The 23860-nt window shown below is 39.4% G+C and overlaps 2 protein-coding genes across 6 annotated transcripts; both read right to left on the reverse strand.

Moving 5' to 3' along the window:
- Positions 1-517: 517 nt before the first annotated feature.
- Positions 518-8261, reverse strand: ATMIN (ATM interactor). The gene is made up of 4 exons (XM_088135983.1): positions 7955-8261; positions 4702-4827; positions 3778-3977; positions 518-2955 (listed from the first exon to the last, which is right to left on the reverse strand). The coding sequence occupies exons 1-4, from the start codon at positions 8222-8224 to the stop codon at positions 1125-1127; spliced, it is 2427 nt and encodes an 808-aa protein (XP_087992109.1). The 5' UTR covers positions 8225-8261; the 3' UTR covers positions 518-1124.
- A 1574-nt stretch (positions 8262-9835) lies between these two features.
- Positions 9836-23818, reverse strand: CENPN (centromere protein N). Of its 5 annotated transcripts, none has more exons than XM_088135986.1 (12): positions 23663-23746; positions 21380-21430; positions 20326-20506; positions 18880-18925; positions 17453-17509; positions 16091-16170; positions 15352-15528; positions 15035-15136; positions 14168-14225; positions 13716-13828; positions 11779-11902; positions 9836-11084 (listed from the first exon to the last, which is right to left on the reverse strand). In XM_088135986.1, the coding sequence occupies exons 3-12, from the start codon at positions 20494-20496 to the stop codon at positions 10969-10971; spliced, it is 1044 nt and encodes a 347-aa protein (XP_087992112.1). In that variant the 5' UTR covers positions 20497-20506; positions 21380-21430; positions 23663-23746; the 3' UTR covers positions 9836-10968. The 5 variants fall into 5 exon arrangements, with proteins under 5 accessions (XP_087992112.1, XP_087992111.1, XP_007422609.1 ...); XM_088135985.1 differs by lacking the exons at positions 21380-21430; positions 23663-23746 and adding an exon at positions 21170-21373 and having other exon boundaries at positions 9836-10532; positions 10959-11084; XM_007422547.3 differs by lacking the exon at positions 21380-21430 and having other exon boundaries at positions 23663-23818.
- Positions 23819-23860: the final 42 nt, after the last annotated feature.

Here is a 23860-nt window from a genome sequence, read left to right on the forward strand (position 1 = left end):
AAAGAATTGTCTTAAATCAGTGTTTCTGAAGCAACTATTTCAGTATCAGCTGACCTATGTGTCTCTAGAAACAGTGTGCAGGATCTCTAAAAGGTGGGGTGGAAAGAATTAAGTCCACCAGAAATAAGGTTTGAAAAGCAGCAGCCTCGGACAGCGCAGAAGACGTTTTAATCGCAGCCTTTGAAGACCTGTTAAATTCAACCTGCGTTCAACTGAATAAGGAGTTTCACGGCATGCCTTTAGGTGATTCCTTTCTCATTTCTGCATGGGTGCCTTTTTTCATTTTTTGTACTTGGCAGAGATTTTAGAATTACTGAGTTCAGTTCCAAAACTGTGATACCTGCTGAGATTACACAAGAGGCTTTTTTTTTAAAAAAAAAAATCGGGCTACAAATTCTCATTTCCTCAGAAAAAAAGCTGCACCTGTTCCAAACATGAACCGTGTGATATCTTGTTGACAGTGCCTATGAGATAATGTTGTCTACTTCCCCGCAGTGAGAAACACACAGACAAAAGTTAAAGAAAATCTGGTTTATAGACTTTGGCTGCTTTTCTTAGAAAATTACATTTAACACTGGAACTGACATGATTGCAGAACTGGTCGATTGTAACAAATCAATATGCTGAAGAATGAATTCACAGGACTCGCTGGACACCTCTATGATATAAACTTCTTGTAAACAGATGCAACCAACACCAGTATAGGCAGCAAAACAAAGGAAAGTTACAGAGTTAGAATTCGGGGTAGAATTGTATTTACTGAGAAGTCCCACTGTTATTCCCAAAGAAGGCAGCTTCAGCAGCAGCATCAAGGTCAGATGACAGACATGATTAAAACTGATGAACTAAGAACTCTGGGTTTATGAACAGTCATTCAGGGCAGCAGAGGCAAGCAGCAGATGCCTTATGAAGTGTTCAACCATAACGTACTACTGTAATCATATGCAACAGCGTTTAAATTAATCACAATACGTAACAGTGAAAGTACCTTGCAATCTGACAAGGTGTGTAAGCCAACTGTGTACAGTCAGTTACGTTCAGCAAAGCTAGCGCGGGTCAGGTGTTCCTCACCGCCCCCCCGATATAACTTAACCCTCAAAGATGCTAAAGTCTGCAAACAGCACTCAATGGCTTACTTTATCAGAGCCCTGAAACAAAGAGCACAATTCTGCACACGTTTGTGTCTCTACTGAACTAAACTGTGACTCCATTGTATTCCAGGCCAAGTCAGCCAAAAGAAAATCATCCACAACGGTTTGAGTCTCATTGCTGGTGAGAAATAAACTGCCTAGAGTTTCAAGGCAGCTATCCATGGTTTGTGTTTCAGCACTATTCAGCTGGACTTTGCCTTCTGCCATATGATCAGACACATCCCTCTCAGGGCACTTCATTTCTGTTTGTGTTTCTGTATCGGAAGAGTCTGCGCTCATCAAAAAGGCAGAGGGCTTCAAGATGTTCCCCAAAGGCAGGTAGGGAGTATCTAAAAAGAAATTTAAGTCTGTCTGGGTCTGCGTATCAAACATTTCTGAGCCTAAGAAATTAGAATTACCTCGAGAGGTATAGGATTGGGTAGCATGGTCTGAAAATAAATCCGTTTGAGTTTCAATATCTAGTGACTCCAAAACTGGCACAGAGTTCAAGCTGCCAAATTCAGCCTCTTCAGTTTGAGTTTGGATGTTGGAGGCTGTAAAGAAATCCTCTATATCAAAATCTATTCCTGCATTCTGGGTAGGGCCAGAGCTCAAGGCGATGCCAACACTGGAGTGAGTATCTGTTAAAAGACTACGGTTATCCAATGAGTGACCTGCTGAGTTATTTGAAAAAATTGTTTCAAGATCGTTCAGTAGTTCCATGGTTTGGGTCTGATTGTCTGTCATAATTTGCTGGGGAAGAATACCATTTTGTGTGCTGAAGCTGATCATGGGCTCACACTTTGTGTCTGGGGTCAAAGCTTTGCAGTTTCCTTGCTGTAGCAAATTCTGACCCAGGCTCGCTGCCATCAAGGGCCCCCCAGGATGGGTCACTGGGCTTGAATCAGGAAACACCGAACTAACACTGTTGAAAAGATTGCTGCATGTTACGGTCTGGTCCATTTGTATGTTCCCATCAATACCTTTTTGTAACCTACTGGTCTGAGTCTCCCGAGAAATCCCACAGGACTGAAAGCAAGCTTGAGCAAGCACATCTGTCTGAGCAGCTATGGAGGAAGTCAGTTTTGAACTGGGTAACAGGGTTTGTGTCTCTACGCTAACTGGAAGCAACATTTGGGAACTGAAAGTCAGGTCAGTCTGAGAACAAGAGGACACTGAGGAATCAGGAGGCCAAGGTGCAGAAGGCACAAAGTTCTGTGAAATGTACGACAGGTCAGTCTGAACATTTGTGGAACAGATTCCATTTTTATAGCATAGAGCTTCTAAATCTTGGACCGGATTATGTGAAGTAGCTTTACCTAAATTCACCTGAATGCCTGTGCTAACTGCCTTTGTACCATCTGCCATTTTGGCTCTGGAAACAGCTGAGAGGGGTTTCAGTGCAAGGGTTTCAGTCTCCAGTGCAGGTATCATAATTCCCACTGGCACAGGCATTAAGTGAACAGTACTCATAACAGAACCTTTCTCATCCACAGCCACTACAATGGGCTTGACAGAAGAGCTTGGTGCTGACACCAAGATAGGCAACTGGGTAAGCTGCACTACAGGGAGTTTAACCAAGCCCACTTTAGGCTTAGGCAAGAGAAACTTTGGTGCATTTCTGGGCTGTGCTTGTGATTGCTTAGTAGTATAAGAATGGTTGGGATCATCAAAGGAAGCTGCCAATTTGATTTCAGAGGTCTCCAAATCTTCAGTGCTGGTACATCTGCTGTGGATGTTGGCTGAGGTCTCGTTCACTGTTTCTTTTTCCACCAGGCAATTAGTTGGTGAAGTTTCAGTTTTCCTTTTCTTACTAGGTGGATCCCTGTAAACACGAATAAATCATTAGAAATGCGGTTCAACTGCAGCACAGTCTCCAGGTTGCTTCCAATTCAAGAAAAAGACTTCAGGAAGATGAAAGCACATAGCCCATCACTATAATGGTATGTGAGAATGATCTTGGGAAACAGCAGGAAGAGCCACAGGCAGGGGAATGGTCAGATAAAAGGCAGCTTAGCCCGCAAAAGGAATGTGGGCATGGCAAACGTCTCAGAAGGGACCCTCCCTAGTTTCTTGGGCTGTAAAGATGACGGGGAGAAACGTACTTTCAGACCTGCAAGATTCTGTTAATGTAACCTTACAAAATAAAATATAAGTAGTTCATCTGGGTGTGCTTCCTGACTGGTCAATCTTGCAAGCCTGAATGTACTTTTATTTCTGTCTTTGATCAGCAAGTATGTAATGAACTGTGGGCCCAATAATATTAATGTCATACAAAGTTTGTGCTGTGCTCTTGACAGCCTTCAACCCCATGCTCTCCCTAACTCATGCAGCCTTCAAAAGCCCATGTGCTAACCATTCTGATGAAGCACTTCATGAGCAATGGCCACATTTGCACTTCTAAGGAATAAGAAAATTACACAGAGCACTGTGCAGCATTAGAGAGTTTAAAGACTTAGCTAGTGGTAGCCTATTTGATACCTGGATGTAAGATCTGGAAAAATACATGCCCATTGTGTTATAAGCAGTAATGAAACCAAGAGTCAGAGAAGAGGGGCCATCACTGGCAGATATCAACACTGAGCCTCTCCAACTTCTGAGTCCCCCATCTTAATAGATGCATATACATTGGAAAATGTTGCCATACCTGTGTTCAATGGGGATCTCATGTTGTGTCCTATAAATGTGAGATAACAATGCTGTCCTGCTAGCATAGGGACACCCACAGGTGCACTGGAAAGTCTTGCCACACTCCGCAATATGCCGCTTCAAATCCCATATAGTGCCATATGAATTGGTACATTTATCACATTTATGCTTCTTTTCAGCGTGCATTTTCATAAAGTGCTGAAATTGTAGGAATACAGAGAAGCAGCTTACAACAAATGAGATCACGGGTCACATTATCTTTCAGCATTTTCTATGTTAGGAGATGTCCATTGGATTTCCAGAGTTTTAGACTGAAATCTTTCTAAGACGTAGCTGGAGATGTTGGGGACTAAAAGTGGGTCTTCTTGCAAATCAGGTCCCCTAATTTTGATTAGGCCTATTTCTTAACAGGCATACCTGTTTACCATGGATAATTATCAATAATTCTGAGTACATTTTTGAACTATACAGTACAGAAACTTTAAGAAAATTTAACAGTTTACCTAAATGCCACAAAATAATTGGAGTCCAAGAACAAAACTCTACTCGTCTTATTTAGGTTCATGATAACCAAAGAAAGATTTGTAACTTATTTAACAGAAAGTTCACTCACTGCCACCCTACAAGTTTAGATTCCAAAAGATGCTAAGGATCTGAAAATGAACTTTCTGGAATATTCATGCCTCTGCTGCTTGTTCTTTCATTTGAATCAAGGTAGCTCTTATTTCATGTGTTGATCCCACAGTAAGTATTTAATTTACAATTAGATCTGGCATTTGCATGCAGATTTGTTATACATATGAATGTAATATTTTCACATAAAAAATTGTAATTCAGAAAAATGCATAACTCTTTGAGATGGCATTCCATCCACTGTAACTTCAATTAATTTATCTTTAAATAATGTAGTTATGTTCCATACCTGCCTTACAAGAGAAAACTGTGAAAAAGGCCTTTCTGGTCCTCTAGGACAGCCTTCAATTGGACAGCAGTAGTATTTCTGTGATGTTTTCAAATCTTTCCTCATTGCAGGACATATTTTTCCATCCTGAAGCAGCACATATTATTAAAAAGAAACACATATTTAGAATTTAGAAGGAACTGGAAAATAAACTGAATTTTGGGTTATTCAACATTTTATATTATTATTAAATCCAAGGTCCATAATCATCAGAATTTGTTCCTATTATTTTGCAGAAATAAAATTGAGATGGAATTCTTGGTAGATTCCATCTCAAATGACTCTGATTATTTGATTACTCAAGAGAGACCTGAAAACTGACAGCTCTTGTTTGATGGTCAACTCAGCTAAAAAGCCAAGATACAGACAGTTTTTTCCTGATGTCTTTAACTTCAAACTTCAGTCCAATTAAGGGAAATAATTCCAATCAAAAGCTCATCTGCTCCATTCCCACATGATCTCTCTCCTTTTAGGTACGCTACTATAAGCAACAACATCTTCAGACAGTCATGATTTCTAGCCATCAGGATTAAAATAGTTTAAAACTTAAAACATGGTTTTATGTCTTTTATATTGGTTTAATATCTGATCTAACCATGATTGTCATATTTTTCCATGTATATCTTAAAAGAAAACTAGAATGATCTATAAATTTCTGAGGCTGAGAAATGCTGAACACAAGGGTTATTTATTAGGCCTAAGTAGGATAATATAGAAAATAGAAATATCCCACAGTACAAACAAAGCTAAATGCTTAAATCCAACTATTTCATTTAAATGGGTTCAGAGTGAAAGAACTGAATTTAGAATCAATAAAGTCTGAAGCTAGGGAGAATTTTTTTACCAGATGTAGAACCATAACCATGATCCAGTGAATCAAACCAGGGAAGCCCTTCGATCACTGTATCTGATGAGATATAAAGTTTGTGCCATCTTACATTCTGTGTTGGGTTCCTTGTCCTTTGACAATAAAGATACAGCTGAAGAGTTTGTGAAATGCTTGCTGAAGTGTCCAAAACTAGCTTACATAATCCCTACATTTTGGGAGAAGGCTTCGGAGTACCTTTGCTTTTCTCTTTCACTAGTGAATACAGAATTACACAAAATAAACAGATTAGCAACTCTTATAGATTTGCTTAATTTGCACAAATGACAGGATCCATTATACCCCTATTTTACCTTCAGAACCATCCCATGGAGCAGATTAGGCTAAGAGCCAATTAAAAACAAAATAGCCCAAAATGGCATTTAGGCTTCTGTTTATGGTGCAAAAGGAAGATCAATTCTATTTTACATAAAATCAGTACCACTGACTATATGTTTACAGTGACCAGTATGAACTTGCCCTAATATCATTCTTATCCAAAACTGGGCCTAATCCTTTATGTATATGGAAGGTGTACTTTGGTTCAGCTACAGATCTTTTCCTAATATTTCCTAAAATTCACACCCTCTTTGCTTGCATCACCCAAACCAGCAAGGGCAGAAGCCTTTTAAGATTGCAAAGCACTCTATCGGACTTGTTTACTTATAAATACACAAAGGGCTATCAAAAAACATTTGGTATGGTATATGCTTAAATGTTATATTATTATTATTATTACTTTAAAACACCATTCTCCACATTTCATTTTGATCAACAAAACAGTTCTATTTAGGTGATCTATATGTGTGCATAAGTATAGGTAGTCCTCAAGTTATCACAGTAATTAGGACCAGAATTTCTGTTGCTAAGCGATGTGGTTATAAACCATGATGTCACGTGACTGCAACACTTAGTGAGGGCAATCCTGACAGTCCCTGTTGCCATCATCAATGGAATCCCACTGGTCGTTAGGTGAGGACCCACCCTGATCCAAGCCATTCCCAGCTTGGTCCCTCCCAGCTCTGAGTCTTGGTAAGGTAAGGGACTGCCTCCTCTTCAACTCCCCTATCTCCTCTCATCTTTGCCCTTTTGGCCACCCTACACAGCAGCAGTCCTCAGCAGTGGTGGCAGCACCAGGGCTGACGTAGAGGCCCAGGGCCTTCAGTAGTCTCAGCTGGCCACTGCTGCCCCTGGGTCTCTTCTTCAGCTCAGTACCACCAAGGAGTGCTGCCTCAAGCTCTGCTCTGGGGCCAGTCACCCCAGTGCCAAGCCCCAGCCACCCCCACCATGCTGTGCTCTGCCGGCCCTACCGCACCCAGGTGTTCAGTTTCTTGGATGGTGGAGAAAGAAGCCCCCCCCCGAAGAACACTTGACCTGGAGAGCCAGAAGAATGAGAGGTTCTCCCTGAAAGATCCCTGGAGAAAGATATTTCCAAAAGAAAACACTGGAGGGGGTCTCCCAGGTGACCTGATAGAGGCGAGAAAGGGGTCACCAAGAACAGCATGGTCCTAGGACTCCTGGGGATCCCCCAGGATCCCCTCAAGGGTCCTCAAAATCAAAATGATTTGCCAGCCTATGTTGGAGAATAATGCAATATTAATAGAGGTGAATATGCGTAGCTCAGGGTTGAACTGTAGAGTCCTTGGGGTTCTCTGAGCTTGGTTCTTTTCTTGCAAACATTTCAATACCCGGCTAGGGAACATCTTCAGGGCTAAAATGGGATGGGGTTTGCTCTCTATTTATGTGCTGTGGCCTGCCTTGCCAGTGCTGGTAAGGGTGGGGGTTTTGTTTTGCTCCTCTGGTAGTTCTTTGATTAGCATATGTTTGCTGCTTGATTGTGTGCCTGGTGGAGCAAACCCCATCCCATTTTAGCACTGAAGATGTTACCCAGCCGGGTAATGAAACGTTTGCAAGAAAAGAACCAAGCTCAGAGAACCCCAAGGACTCCACAATAATACAACATTAAAATCCCATTGCACAATGCTGAGAGGCGGCAGGGGATGCACCCATTTTCAGCTTTACTATGGTAAATATCGATCAACTGAAGCCAAACAGACAAAAGCTCCTGGGGGGAAAAAGTTGAAGAAACCTTGACGCGGAAGGCCCGAGAGAAAAGGAGGAAGAGGAACCTGGCAAAGGGCCCCCAGCGAGACCCGAGAGGAGGCAAGGCGGGGGCTTGGCCGCACCGAAGGGAAGAGAGGAGAGGAGAGGATTCGGGGCACAGATCATGAGCAGAGAGGAGGAGGAGGAGGAGGGCCCGGCAGGCAGGCAGGCAGGCAGGCAGGCAGGCAGGCAGGCAGGCAGAAAGGGTCTCCGCGCGCGGCTCCACCGCGGCCGGGCCAGGCCTACCTGCTGCAGGCGGTGGGCCTTGCCGAGGTGCATGCTCAGCGCCGGCGGGTTGGGCAGCACCTTGCCGCAGCCGGGCACCGTACACAGGATGTTGCTGCGGACGGCCCGCGAGAGCTCCGTCACGGAGGGCGTCACCAGCTCCCGTGGGCTGGCCGGGGGCTCGCGGACGCCGCGGGGCGCTGGCCGGCGGGGACGCCCGAGCCCCGGGCCGGGGTCCCCGCGCTGAGCCGGCCGCTGCGGAGGAGGAGGTGGAGGATCCGCCGCCGCCATGTTCCTCGCGGCCGTTCCCAAACCAACCAGTCGGGTACTTCCGGTCGGGCGGCTCATTGAATATTTAGGACCGCCGTTTTCCATATTCATGAGGGACGCTTGGGAAACAGCGGCACAAGCCCCGCCCTCCCTCCTTTTCGCCCGGCTTGCTGTCACGTGGGACTGTTCCAACTACAGGCCTGTGAACGAGACCGCCTGCGACGCATCAATCGATCAATCCATCCCGATTTATAGGACCGCCCATTTCACTAGTACGACTTTGGGCGGCTCTTTTTTTTTTTTTTTTTTTGAGGAGCGGGGTTTTTACTTTGCAGGTTTCTGGGGAGAATGCGGGTTTAAAGTTGCTTCTAATGTGTTCTGAGGTTCCTCTGAAATTGGCATGAAATTACAACATCATTTGAACGTTTTGTCTTCTGACTGACTGGTTTCACATCAAGGTAACACAGCCCAGCCCATGATCCAGACTACCGACCATAGTTAAACAAAACCCCAAAACAATAGAAATATCAAATTATTTCAGGATTAATAAGATCTAATTTAACAGACCTAATACTGTATATAAAATTTAAGAAAAGTCATTTTGTATCATAGGCAGAAGTCAAAACTGCCGACCACGTATTTGCGTGTTTAAAAAAAACCAGCAACCCTCTACTGCAAATTAGGTATACATTTTGTCTAAGGAAAATTATTTTAGCTACCTCTTCCTTAGATTTTCCATGATTCTCAATGCCTTCATAAATTCCAGACTCCAAATACAGAAGAATCCTATTAATTTCAGACTGAAACAGGGGTAATAGGACAAGCCCAAAGCACGAGTATTCCAACTGCTGAACTACAAAGTCAACTGGAATGCAGTTGCAACCAACTTTTATTTAACATTATCTAACATTTTCAGTATATAGAATCATGACTTAACATGACTCATGAACTGCAGCCACTAACATTTTGAGCTAAAGCTTGATTATTCCCATTTTAGAGAAGAAGAAGAAAAAAAGATAAGATTTGGACAAAATACATCTATAAACCTATAGCTATTGTGAAAAATCAGAATTTATATTCTAAATTCATCTGTTAAATGGACACAGGTCTTCCTTACTGCCCACTTTCTAAACAGCATTAATATAACTGGATAGGATCTTTGTAATTCTATTACAGCAAAAACCTTGCGAAGTTTTATTCATTTATAAAGATTTCTATGCCACCTACTCATTAGATTCTAGGCATCTTACAACAATAACACTTAACATCCCATCTCATTTTTTTCAAACTCAGATGTAAAGTATTCAACTAAATATATTTTCTGAATTTGAGACTTCACTGCCCAGTAGCTTATGTTATAATACATTTAACTAATTTTTAGATATTGCATAATGGGTAAAGATCACACCTAGTTTAGGCTCTAATTAAGTACAAATAATTTAAGAGTAAGATGGGGCTTGGACGATATATTAAACCATGGAACAGTCTGATTTAGTGTAAGGTCTGCAACCACAGGTTAAATTGTGGTTAAGACAAAATGCAGGTAAAACTGATGAGGGGACAATATGCCACACTAAACTCCTCAAGCAACAGCACATACTTGGAATAAAGTAGCAGGAATAAAGCGAAACACATTTTTATAAATAGCTTTATTTATATTTACAAAGGTGTGACAATTAAAAACTTCTTAAAATAGCTGTCTACATTGTCAGAACCCTGACATTCTGCAATACACAGCTAACATGTATTCCCTTTTTGTCATGGATATCCAAGTACATATAAGGCAATACAATTTAAAAATATACACGTTTCACTAAAATTTCAGTTTAAAATTCAGTTTAGTATAATTGAATATCTACCAGCAACGTTTTTACAGAGTGCATTCCAACTGTCTTCACAGCAACTTCTCCAAAACGAATAGTTAACATAATTGGATTATATAACTAGGTTAGTATTTCATTTTAATTAGACAATATTGATTGTACACTGGTAGCATCTGCACTGGCATATAAATAAGCCTACTAGAGAAACCCAGACATTTTTTTAAACATATCGGCCTGCATATTGATGCTGGCCATGAAAAAGGGCAAGTGCCTTCTCCTTAATGTCACATAGAATGCTCACCTTTCAAACTAGTATGGAAAGTAAATTTATGTTCAACAAGTCAGGGTGAAGTGAGGGATTAGTAAAGGATGGATGAAAAGATTCCTCCTCCTCCTCCTGTCCACTCGCTTTGCTTATGGATTTCCTTGGGATAGTCTTATTTTGTAAGAGGCTGACTCCAGCATAGAGTGCTGTCATCTTGAATAGCTTTATTATCTACTCTTGTCTGAAAATTACATGCAGTTATTACAATGTAATCAATAGGCTTATTTATTTCACATGCATCAGTTAACTAAAATATTTAAAATCAAATTGTCATTTTCTGTGCCACTTTTATTAATTACATTCTAGGAATACACAAACCTCCACACCGATAATTGTTTTATGAAATCTCCCAGATAATACTATGAATCGTTCGATTTCTAAAATCTTTTTTGTATGGTTGGCTTCAGAAGAATGTGACATGTCTATGAAAAGCTACTAGTTATAACACAGGGAGTATCTTGTCGACAGGCCCCTCCAAGTTATAAACTCTAACTTTCTGCAAACCATACAGTAATATGAAGATGTAGGAAGCTTGGGAGAGGGTGACTCCACATCCTTCTCAGCAAAATGAAACAACAGGGAAAGAAATGTTTGTTCTTTAATTTACCTTAAGGGTATCACTGGTCTGCACAGCTTTGTGAAAAAACATCTTTTCTCTCTCTGATTTTAAAATAATTCCTGGCTTTTTGGGTGATGCAGGTGAGTAATGGTGAAAGAGGAGCATCTGCTATTCCTAGTATTAAAAAAAAAAAATCAAATAAAAAAAATCAGTAATATATGATCCTTTATAGCTCTGTAAGCACATTTGGCACATACAGAGGACAGTTCAGGGATTTAGTATCCCTTAATAGCATTGTCCAAATCCATATATAACAGCATGCCACAATGGCTTGAGGTGAAAATCTGTTATCAGGCAAGGATCAGCAACATGACACTTTCAGCTACCATCCTCATGATTTTTTTAAATGTCCCAAACCTTGCATGAGATCTTGCCTAAAGTTGTTGAAAACTCATGAGATTTTGGCACTCCCATTCAAGAACTCAGGTATGATATCCATCCAGAATGAGAACAGGCTCTGCTCATTCACACTGGGAATTGAGGGACAGCTAGGGTAATGAGCAGCCTAAAAGGGACTTTTGGCTTATTTTAATTAATACTGGAATGAATCAACCATCACTGAATTAAAATATTAGCATTTCAATATAGTATAGTTTCTTTTATCAAATGTCTAATTGACATATAGGATTAGCCCAACCATTCCTACACTAATTTTTAAAATACAGTGTATCTAAATTAGTTGGCAGGGGATGCACTGAACTGAACAGTACACATCACTATGAAGAGAATCACTGTTTACCACACTTTTATACTGTACAAATATGATATAATAATGGCTTCTAGGTTCTGCCATAATTGGAATACTTACCGGAAGGTCCTAGGGACCTAAGTGCTTCTAGTAGATGAGGACTAGAAAATTTGATCATACATCTAAATGGCTCATTAGTATTCAAGATGCTGTTTTCTTCTTCACTTTTAAATACTGTTTCAAGCTGTAAGCCAAACAGAGGGAAACTGTAAACAGACCAGTCTGGTAAGGCAGCTAAGGCCCTGGGCTAGGGCCAGGGAGACTCACATTCAAATCCTCCTTTATCCATGGAAAGTCACTGGATAACTTTGGGCCAGCTCCTCTCTCTCAGCCCAGTCTACCTCACATGGTTGCTGTTGTGGGGATAAAATGAAGGGATATACATCTAACAAATAAATAAAACAATATAATAAATCATATTTATATCATGAATCCCTAAATTTACTTTATTTTTGGCCCAACATGCTAGAGAGCTTACAATACTATGTTCCCCCAATTTTATCCCCATAAGCAATCCTGTGAGTTAGGATGAGCTAAAAGAAAAAAAAAAAAGGACCGACCCAAAAATTACCTGTGATTTCTATGGCTGAGTGGGAACATGAACCTCAGTCTTCCTGACCTGATCCAAGTCAAGTATCTTAACTGCTTCATTATAAAGACATTTTAAAATGCAGCATTCTTATATAAAAAACTTTAGTCAACATTCCCAAAATTTGCAATAACTTTTCTTTTCTTCAAAACAATACATCACAATGTTAATTTGATTAACAAAAACTCCTTGGCATCTGTTTAGAGTTCCTTCCATATGCTGTAACTATTTTATCCAAACATTATTTATTATTATAATATTAAATACAACTGTTAAGAAATATGCACATGAAAAATCAAAGGGTGCCCTCTTGTGGAAGAACTGTCTGGTTGGCTTAAAGCAAGCACACAATCAAAACAACAACTGGAACTATTCTGTAATTTAAATACACTAATTTATTCAGCATTGTTACTGATTGCATTAGAAGTCCTAGATTGGGAAGTTAAAAAAGAAAATCTATCTACTGATCCATACTAGACCAGCATATAGATTATGGTCCATAACCTTCAGTGAAGAGGCTTTCACCCTGCAGTGGATTGACATCCTCTTTCTCTCTCTTATCAATATGCTAATAATACCCAACAATATATCTTCATCCCTGGCTGAGCAGGAGATGCAGTGGAGGTCCCAACCCTGGTGACTGGAGGCTGTTAGGGTCTGAATAGGGAGAAATAGGCTTAGACTGAATCCTACCAACACGATGTGGTTGAGCATTCAGCAGCTGACTAAATCCAGGGAGAATCCATCTTTAGCACTGCATGGGATAGAGCTGGCTCACAACTTGAGAAGCCAGGGATCGCGGCCCGTTTGAACAGCAGGTAGAGGCTGTGGCCATGAGGACCTTTGCATAACTAGATGTTATGTGCCAACAGTAGCAGTCGCTCAGGTGCTTCTCACCTCATGGCGGAATTATTGCAAGGGGCTGCTCCCAGGGACCATTCAAAAGCTTCAACTGCGACTATAAGCAGTGGCCCAGACAGTTGTGTTTGTACCAAAGTTCACCCATGTAACACCGCTACTCCAGGTGTTGCAGTGGAAGCAAGATAGTTTCCAGGTGCAATTCAAGGTGCTGGTTGGCACCTTTAAAGCCCTATAGGGCTCATGGACTGACTATCTCAGTGACTACATTCTTTTAGTTGAATCTGTCCATCCAGTAAGATCTAGGAGAGAGGATTTTAGGACGAGTAAATTCATGCAACCCCAAATGGTGGCACATTGGACGCCTTAGTTATAGTTGTATTAACTGATTTGTTTTAATCTTCTGATATTAATACTGTAAATGGCTCAGAGTCTCTGGAAATCAATTCAATCAAGCATAGAAAATTAGAATACTCATGGAATCTGCAGTAAGTAAGTAAAAATAGGCCAAAATAAATATTGCCAATGTCTATGTGAAGTACAAATTAACCTTGTATTGTGCAAATTCTAGCTTTGGCTGAGGACCATCACCAAAAGCTTCCCGATTAACTCTCTGAATTCTGTCCTTTTCATGTTTGTCTTCCAGAATTATCCTTGGATCAACTGGAAAACACGTTACAAACACATCAATGCATTGAAAGCTTGCTTACCTCAAAACTGCAATATAGTTCTACATTCCATTTACGCCCAAATGTCAAAATGTTAAGGAACCAGCCCACGGGAAAACCGAATCTTCCTATATTAGATACAGTGTGCATGCTCAGTATTTATTTATTTATATGTCACATTTACATAGCTGCCCATCTCACAGAAAGCGACTCTAGGTGGCAAGGGGACAAGGGCAGCTCCACAGAGATGGCCGGGCACTGAGCATGGTTCATCTGCCTCCAATTTAAAGAAATCGTTTTGATTTAAAACAAATTAACAAGATAGATTAAATACCATTTTCCAGAACACTGTTTTTTTCTTGTATAGGTCGAGGGAGATAAGTCTGAAAGTTCTGAGAAAGAAATAAGGAAAAAAATTAATACCAAAAAGTTAACTTAGTGTACTTTCCTTTATTATGAGTGATGGTTAGAAATATTTAAACAAACAAACAAACCCTAAGTGTAGCAACTTCCTTTTTTAAAAACAAAAGGAAACAGTGAGCTAGTGCAGAAATACTGCAAGTTGATACATTAATCTTGGTACATCGTGACCGAATATGGAAGCCCAAAGTATGCTTTACCCTCATCATTTTTGTATCTGCAAATCCATTTGCTTCTCCATTCTCAACCTTATCACACTGATACGTACAAATCTGAATTGTGGAAAGGTTTTTATGCATTTAGCTGAATACCTACAGAAGCCGCTAAGATCTCTTTAACTAGCAGAAGCAGGGCAGAGGTGGAGAAGGTGGCAATAAGGGAGTACACATGGCTCTGTATTGCACATGCATGTTGACATTCCCTGTTCAAGAATAACATCTGAAGAGTGCACATGCTGAGCTGCCAGTTAAAACTGAAAATTAATGCTTATCAGTTGCTAAACTTGAAATAGTAGTATAAAATATGTAAAAAATCCCATGTATGGTTATGCTATTGATTGAGTCCTGAGGGATTTTTCAAAAAGCAAAAGACGAAACATTAGTTCTACCCACAGGGTTAAATTTACCTTGTTGAGAGACTGTCCAGCTTTGTAGAACTGTAATGTGATCTCTTTGAAGAAGCCACATTCCCCATGAATTGGGAAGTTTAGAAACAGGCCTAAAACAAAACAAAAAACACAACCCCAACATTTGGCTCAGAATAGAATAGTGAAGAAACTCACCTGGCAATATCCTTTAAATAAAATAACTTTAAGAGAGTCTAAACAACGGCTTCGGAGGTCCATTTCATGGATGTTTTTGTAACTGGCAGCAGCCAACAGAGCCTTCAAATGAAAATGGAGGCAATTTTTAATTGAAACTGAAATGTCTCGCTCTTCTACATTATCTCCCCATTTTACAATTATAAATTAATATTTAAGCATGTATACATTATATAATACAGTAGTTCAGAAAACCAAAATATCAATTGATTCTTGTTATATCAAAAAATGATGTTGAAAGAACTGAGATAAATAATTAGAATGCAAAGTACATTTACCTGAAAAAGCAAGGATACATTACTCCTAAACTTAGAATTGGCTATAAAGACATAAGGAGTTTGTGAATGGTAAACGACATAGGTTGGCTTGTATTGATTAGGCCTTGTATACTGTGTTCCCCATGCAATTCGAATCCATACTGCATTGTCTTCACATTCTTTAAAGCTGATAGTTGCCTGATTTAAGAGAAAGGGAAAAATGCAATTTGGCTTATTTACACCATAATTAAACACTGTATACAGAAACAGACATAACTGTTTCTCACATGTCCATTACAGAGAAAACAAACACAATAGCCTGCTTCACAAAGAACACTAAGTCATAATGGGTTTGCTTTTAGTTTAAAACCATGTATGAACTCCTGTCTATAGCTTATGCAACCGCTTAAGAAGTGCTAAACCTATGCCCCCATGTGTCCAAACCACTGCACAGCTGTAGCGAACACAGTTAAATTGCTTTTAAAATACTAGTTCTATTAGCTCACATACAGAATGGTATATGCTACATTTCATAGCTGATTAACTTCTGAATATTATGATCAAGCCCATTTTACACTTTGTCAATGTACTCCTTACATTGCAAGGATAGCCAGTTCAAAAGATAAGGCTTATTTCTAAATAAATATGAAGGTGTTTTCTCTCTAATTTCAAATTGTTTTATATTTACATGATTTAGTAGAACAGGTTAAGTATAATCTCTTAAATTTAGAGACTAAATATTTTCATGGATTATTCTTACATTTTTCAGAACTGATAGCAGAGTGTATTTAAACTGCCTTTTGAAATTTGTCCAGTTAAAAATGACCGAATCTTCATTACCTGCAAGTAATATTAAAAAGTGTCATTCAACACACTTGTATAATTTTTACAAAACAAGGTAAAAGGTGATTTTTACGTTGATGGCTGTAATTTTCCATTACTTTTAACAACGATAAAGTTGATTCAAGACCATTCATGTTTATGAAAATCAACTTTCACCAACTTGATGATTGCTAGATGTTCTGAACTACTGTACATTTCTGGTGTGCCTCAGAAACTGTCAGTACATCAGGAGGTTACCAAGCAGAAGAATGCTGATGAATGACATAACTCATATTTCAATCTTTGAAATGTCACATGCCAACTGATTTTGCTTTAGAACAAGTCAGCAGCCACAGCTTAGACCAGTGTTTCTCTACCTCGGCAACTCTAAGGTGTGTGGACTTCAATTCCCAGCTGGCTGGGGAATTCTGGGAGTTGAAGTCCACACACCTTCGAGTTACCAAGGTTGAGAAATACTGGCATAGATATATCAGCACAAGTCAATGCATGAGATTGATAGGAAGGCAACTGAAGCTCAAGCTTGTTTTATCCTTCGGTCACAAGACTAAGTACAAGTCTCCAGGCAGTTTATTTTATTCCTGTTGCTACAAGGAATACCAAAGTTAGAGACATCTGGTTAGCAAATGCCTTAAGCATGCCTAGACAATGGGGAAAAAAAATTACATACCTGATTTTAACCCACCTTATCTTTTGGCTAATGCCCTGGTTTTTGTGCTGTGAACTTTCTTTCAATAGCATGTATTTATTTGTTTGATTTATATTCCATCTTTTTTCCCAGAAGCTAAAGGCAGCTTACATGGAAATCTCCATTTTATCTTCACAAACCTGGGCTGAGAGTATGTGACTGGTGTAACATCACTTAGTGAATCTGCTTAGCTGAGGGTGAATTTGAAATTTGTCTCCCTAATCCGAAACCTTAACTACTAGACCACATTGGTTTTCAGGTGTAGTAGGAATCACTAAAAGGAGGGTGCACGTGTAAATGTGTAAGGATATTCACTCAATTTTTTATCATTTAATTCATTTACTAGCAACTGAACTGAAAACTAAGATAGAAGGTTGATGAATCAGATATACTAATGAAAATGTGACTACCACAGTTAAGAAGAAACCCTAGTATTCTCACTGTTTCAAAATAGGTTTCAAAATAACATGATGGAAAGAATTCTACTATATTAATTCAAAACATGAGGAGACATTTCAATATATTCAAAGTATGTCAGTTATTTTCAGAATAACTGAAGGTAAGTTTATTTATTTATTTATTGCAGGTACTTACCTTCTCTAGTCATTTGGTAAACAGTCCAGATCTTTTTGTCTTGATAGGTGTAGTTGTCTAAGAAAAAAGATCACAAACTGAGTGGCTACTAACTTAATAAAGGTTATCATGACAAAGCCCTACCTCTATAAAAGGAACTTTAGGAATACCAGTATTGCTATTTATTACATTTAGCATATTTTCAGATTAATGGGAGCTAATCTCTACTCTTTACTCATTGTCTTTGAGGCTATAAATAGTCCGTACTTCCTCACAAATAAGTTTTGATAACATCCAACAGAAGACTGAACTATGTGTTTTTAGGTTGAGAGGTCATTAGATTAGGGGATAATGCAACTTTTGAAAAAGGTGAACAAGCCAAAAATCAGAATCAAATCCAAGGGAATTATTTTATTTATTTATCAAATTTATATAGCCGCCCATCTCATGACAAGTGATTCTGGGTGGCATACAACAAAACTAAAAACAGATAGTTAATAAATACTAAACAATCAAATTATAACATTGATTGTTTAGTATTTATTAACTGTCTGTTTTTAGTTTTTATATTTTAGTTTTGTAATTTCTGTTTTTAATAATAATTATTAAAAACACATGATTAAAAACATCAAAAAACTAAAAAAAGAAGGAATATTAGGTGAAGAGATGTTAATAACAACATAGCCACCTCAATAATTCACTGTCCCCTGGGGTCCCCAGGCCTAATGGCACAATCAGGTTTTGAGGGACCTGCAAAAAATCAAAAGTGATGAAGCCAGCCTCCCTTTTGGGGGAAGGATATTCCATGGAGCAGGTGCCACAGCAGAGAAGGCCCACCGCCTGGGGCCCGCCAAAAGTAGCTCCCCAGCTGACAAGACCCATATCATACCCTCTCTGCTGGATCTGGTAGGATGGGCAGATGCAAACGGGGAGAGGTGGCCCCTCAGATAACCTGGTCTGCTAATTGTTTTCTCAGTTAGCTAAACATTCAAACTTAAACTTATGAACTATATAAAATGCAGGTATAAAATGCCCTGTAATTCTGACCATTATTATGTGGGAATAAGCAAACTTCAAATGTAGAATCTCTGAATGAATAAACAATTGGTGTAGAAAGAACAATCCCTCTTTTGTCTATTAAGAATTTAGATTTTAAATTGCAATAACAATTTATTTTGGGATTGTTTACTTGATAAATTTAATTACCAACAATGGATTGGAGAAATCTATTCCATCTCCTGCCAAAACATTACATTGTATTGTTGTGCAATGAGAATAATCTTGTATTTTTAAAAAGGTAAAAGTGCTTTTAAAATTATATCACAGACAAAATAAATATCAATCTCATCAAACAAATTTAGAGCTTATAAAAAATAACTGATTTAGACGAAAGAAAAAAGACTGTTTACTATATATATATATATATATAAAAGTAATATTCTACTTACAAATTATGTCTAACTGTGCCGCATCTTTGATAGTTGCATGGTTCTTCTTCAAGACAATAAGTTATGAGCAATATTACAATTTTATGCATTATGATTTCATTGAGATAGAAGTATTATAGAACATTATAAGGCATGAAACCAATTAGCATTGCATAGACATGAATGTCACTGAAATTTTGCGGAATCATTATGTAAACCAAATTATATCTGTAGCCCACAATTAATAGCAAACAGAACTATAATTGATTTGAATAACACTTGTCTGCTCTACAGTCATCTTTTTGCAATACAACACATCCATGGTTTAACTGACCTCCATACAATGGATTTCTCATAAAAGTGACCAAATTTTTGTTGTGATTTACACTGCTTCCATTTATGTCATTTTCCTAATGATTCCATTACGCATGGTGAAAATTTGCTGAAATAATGTACTTTTACACTCAACATTTCTAATAAGGGACATCCTTTCTTCACAATTAGTCCCTAAAAATGAGGTTTCACTTTACATTATCTTATTTGTGTACTTCAAAAGATTCTGTGAGATATTGCTATCTATGTACTTCAAGAAAGTTGTTTTCATTCACTCAGTCACTTCAGAGTTTAGTTGAGTTTACTATCTTTTTATGGGAGATAATTTGTGTGAAAAACCCACCAGTGATTATCTCCCATAAAAAGATACTAACTAAATTACTAAGGCTACTAACTTATGTCTAATCACCAACTTTAGCAATGGAAATATATAGATTTATTTAAAGTTACCAATTTTATTACATTAAAAGCTTTGAACTACTGCAATAGTTTTATACAAATACACAAACAAAAACATGTTAATACAACCTAATAACTTGTAGTTAACAACTGTAGTTTACTTAATCCATGGAGGAGGGAAAGTTGAATGACCTGGATATCTACGGGACTACCCCTCCTGTTACAAAGTTGTCCACTTGTTGAGACAAGAGGCCCCTTCAAAGATGGTTCCTCTGTAAGAGACTGCTCTATCTGGCATGTGGGAAAAGGTCTGCTCCTCCACTTTCTCAGCATTTAAAAAAATCTATACAGATGCATCTCTTTGTCCAGGCTTCTAATTGTTAGCTAATTTTTGGTACGTACTTTGTTAATTTTAATTTCTGTTTTTAACATTTATATTATGTTTTTTTAAAATTCTTAGCTATCTTGAATGCTCACCAGAATAAATAAAGTATACACCAAATAAATAACTGAGGTTGAGTTTGCAGAAATATTAGGCTAAAAAGCTTTACTATTATACTGTTCGATGCATATTGTGAACACAACCTTAAGAGCAGCTGTAAACACGAGGTTCTGTGTTTTCCAAATAGCAATATTTACATCTTTATCACAATAAAAAGGGAACCTTTGTCATAAGAAAACATTTTATATATTTTCCAAAGAGATGACATAAAAACATTTATATTTTGCTCTTACCTCACAAAGTTCAACAACTGCTTCAGACACTTTTTCCTTTATCCGATGAACATTTAAAGACTGAAGCTGAGTCTCAGACAGAAACCCCCATGTAGCCAGCATTTTTGATGTTTCTGAACGTGGAATTCGCAGCACTGTTCTTCTAATATATTCAGCTACTGTTTCATCCATGATGAAGACCCTCCAAGAATAAGAGCGGAATTGTGTCCTTCAAAGAACTGCATCTTAATTTTAAGCAGGAAGTCCCCAGTTTAAGAATGAGTTCTGTTCCCAAGGTCTGTCCTTAAGTCAAATTTGTATGTAAGCCAGAACAGTATTATTGTATAATACTGTATTAGTAATATTGTGTAATGAACTTGAACCATTGTATATTTAACTCGAATCATTGTGCATTTAACTTGAATTTTGCTACAATAGGCTCCATTCTTAACTATCGGTCATCTGTAACCCAGGGACTAACTGCACAGTAAAGTACAGATATAGGTAGTCCTCAACTTACTACGACAATTGGGACTGGAATTTCTGTCGCTAAGTGATGCAACTGTAAATCCCTGCAACCCCTGTTGACGTTGTTAAGCGAGGATTGCAGGTCGTTAAGTGAGGCAACTTCCTGTTGGCTTCCCACAACCAAAGTCAGTTGGGAAGGATGCATGGGGTTGCAGTGTGGGTCAGGGAGGGTGCGCTGGGGTGCACAAGAGGGGCTGAGTGGGTGGGGGAGGGTGTGCGGGGTTACACAAGAGGTGCAGTGCAGTGGGTGCAGCACAGGTTGGGAAGAGTGTGTGAGTGGCCAGCGCTGCATGAGTGCAAAGGGGCTGGGGAGGGTGCATGGGTGGGGGAGACTTACCCCAGCGACTTGTGACATTCCCTGCTGGCTTCCCCGGTGACTTTCTGGCGAAGCCAGCAGGGAAGGTTGTAAATGGTGATCATGGGGTGCTTGGCAACCGGTTGTAAGTGCAAACTGGTTGCCAAGTGCCCAGGTCGCAATCATGTGACTGCAGGGGGTGCTACAATGGCCGTAACTTCAGGACCGGTCATAAGTCCCTTTGTTCAGTACCATCGTAACTTTGAACAGTTGCTGAACAAATGGTCATAAGTCGAGGACTACCTGTAGTGGGGAAAAAAGTAGAAAAATGGTTCATAACAAATGGCAAATCTTGCACTGTATAAACTTTTAAAATAATAAAGATGATTCTGGACATCTCATCCCAAAATGATATACAACAAGACAACTCAATAACACAAGTTTGGACTAACCTAAAGACATAGTTGTGTGTATTAAAGGCAAGAAAACACTAATAAAAGACATTTATAGTGTTATAAATGTCAGAGTATGTACATTTCTATTTACACCACATCATGCAATTGTAGAACTTAAGAGTAATTCCAAGATATTGATAGGCAATAAGTTCTATTATGCTGTTAAATGTCTCTTAAATGTCAATTACCTAAGAATAATTTTAACACTAATGGATGTGCATAATAAATGCTAGATAGAATTGAACCTATTGTAAGGTGAGCACAACCAATTTGTTTTGATATTAAATTTTTTTGACAAAGTTTCTTTCTTTTAAGGATTGGAAAAGGAGGTAATTACAGTATTTCCCCCCCTAAACTTTCTTGTAAAGGACTCAGCAGTAGCACAGCTCTTTGTATCCTCAACAACTTTTGTACTGTCTGCTAAGTAGGGAAGACTGACAGTATACACAGTTATCTAAGTCACTCCTATCCAAGATAGAGTAAAAGATGACTCTACACTTTGGCTACACCAAACTGCTTCAGAAACTAGGGCACATTATTACTGGATCCAGTACTACACTGCAGTGGTAAAGTGCTTCTAGAAGTGCTCATCTGGCAATAAAGTACACTCATGTCCTTATTATTAACATGATTTTCCTTCAAGAAACTCAAGGCAACCTTCCAATTTATCTTCCCAACTCTGTGGAGTAGCTTTGCTGAGAGAGTGATTGGCTCAGGACATCTCCTGTCCCTATGCCCAATGAAGATTTGAGTATTGTGTCTCCCTAATGTTAGTCCTTCATTCTGACCACTTAGGTGCTCAACTCAGATGACTCACTGCCAGGGTTGTCTGTTTATAAATCTATATAAACAAATATGTTAGTGAAAACATAACATAAAAATGCAACAGCAAGAGTTCCTCCTAAATATATATGTGGAAAATAACCTCAGTGAGCATCAGAAATGGTATATATCTTCATGCAGTCAATGCCATTAAAGCTTGTAAACAATTACCAGCTTTATTCCCTTAATGAACTCATTCACTGCACCATATCAACTCTTTACTAGTACCGCATGCTTTAGAACAGTTCATGTGCAGCCCAAATGAATTTTCAGGAACAAGCTTCACTGAGACTGCATTGAGATTTTGCAAATAGCTCCATTAGTGAAATGCTGGTAGTCCGGCATGAAGAACCATTGAATGGCCTTACCTATGGTGAGGCTGGGGAGACCCAATTCAGCCATTCAACCCAACAGATGACTTCAGGGTGATCATTGTTTTCTACAGCCTAATCTACTATACTAGAAAGGTTTGTTGCGAGGAATAAAAAAAGGTAGGCAGTAGGATCCACAAAAACAACATATTTCCTGGCTATCAAAGATGTGGCTTAAATTAAATAAAGGTATACGTCGGAATACCAGATACTAAGTACACATGTGAAAAAATGGCATTTGCGCTCTACTCAGATTTTGAATTTTAGCAAGTCTGGCTAACCTTTACATCACCCCCAGAATGCTGCCAAAACAGACTAGAATCAACATATAATGCAGATACACACAAACACATCCCCCACTTTTTTTTAATCAAAGACTCCAGTTGACCTCAACTCCTGGTGGCTACTCGAACACATCAAGACCACTTTCTTAGCAACAGCATATAAATTATTTTCCACTCCCTCCTTTCAGAATATTGTACGGCATCCCCATCAAGCCTGGGATTTCCTGGTGGTCTCCCATCCACACAAGAATCAGGGCCGGGCCTTCTGAGCTTAGATGAGGTTAGCCAGATCCTGCCCCGCTGCATTTCCACGTCTCTCCCACACACCTCAGTAACTGGAGAGAAAGTCCAGGTTCCTAAACGTAGGCCAAGAAACCCCCCCCCCCCCCGCATTTCCGTCCTCGGTTTCGATTCATTCTCAGTCGCGGCGCAGGCCGGCCTCTCTCATCGGCAGCCGACCTCGCAGGATCGTTGTGAGAACGAAAGAGGAAAATCCCGCTGCTACATTTCGAGTCGAAATGTACAGGAAAGAAGGCTCGAGACAGTTCGGGATTCGTGGTTCCCCTCCCTCGTTCAGCCCCCTCCTGCTCACGCCCAACTCACTTCGACGGGGGATTCTGCCCGCCGCTACTCCGCAGCCGCCTCTTCGGTGCCATTTTGGGTCTCCTTCTTTCTCCTCAGGACCCGAATACTTGCCGCCCGCCGCCTCGAGAGTCACCCGCCCTCCCATTCGAATCACCCAATCAGCGGTCGCCTTCCGACTGTCGCCTCGCGGGTGAATCGCCCCTCCCTTTCGAATCG

This window comes from Python bivittatus, unplaced genomic scaffold (assembly GCF_059951505.1).
Source record: "Python bivittatus isolate LINGU-HERP-01145 unplaced genomic scaffold, Pbiv_v1 ctg000190_np1212, whole genome shotgun sequence".
Taxonomy (NCBI): Eukaryota; Metazoa; Chordata; class Lepidosauria; order Squamata; family Pythonidae; genus Python; species Python bivittatus.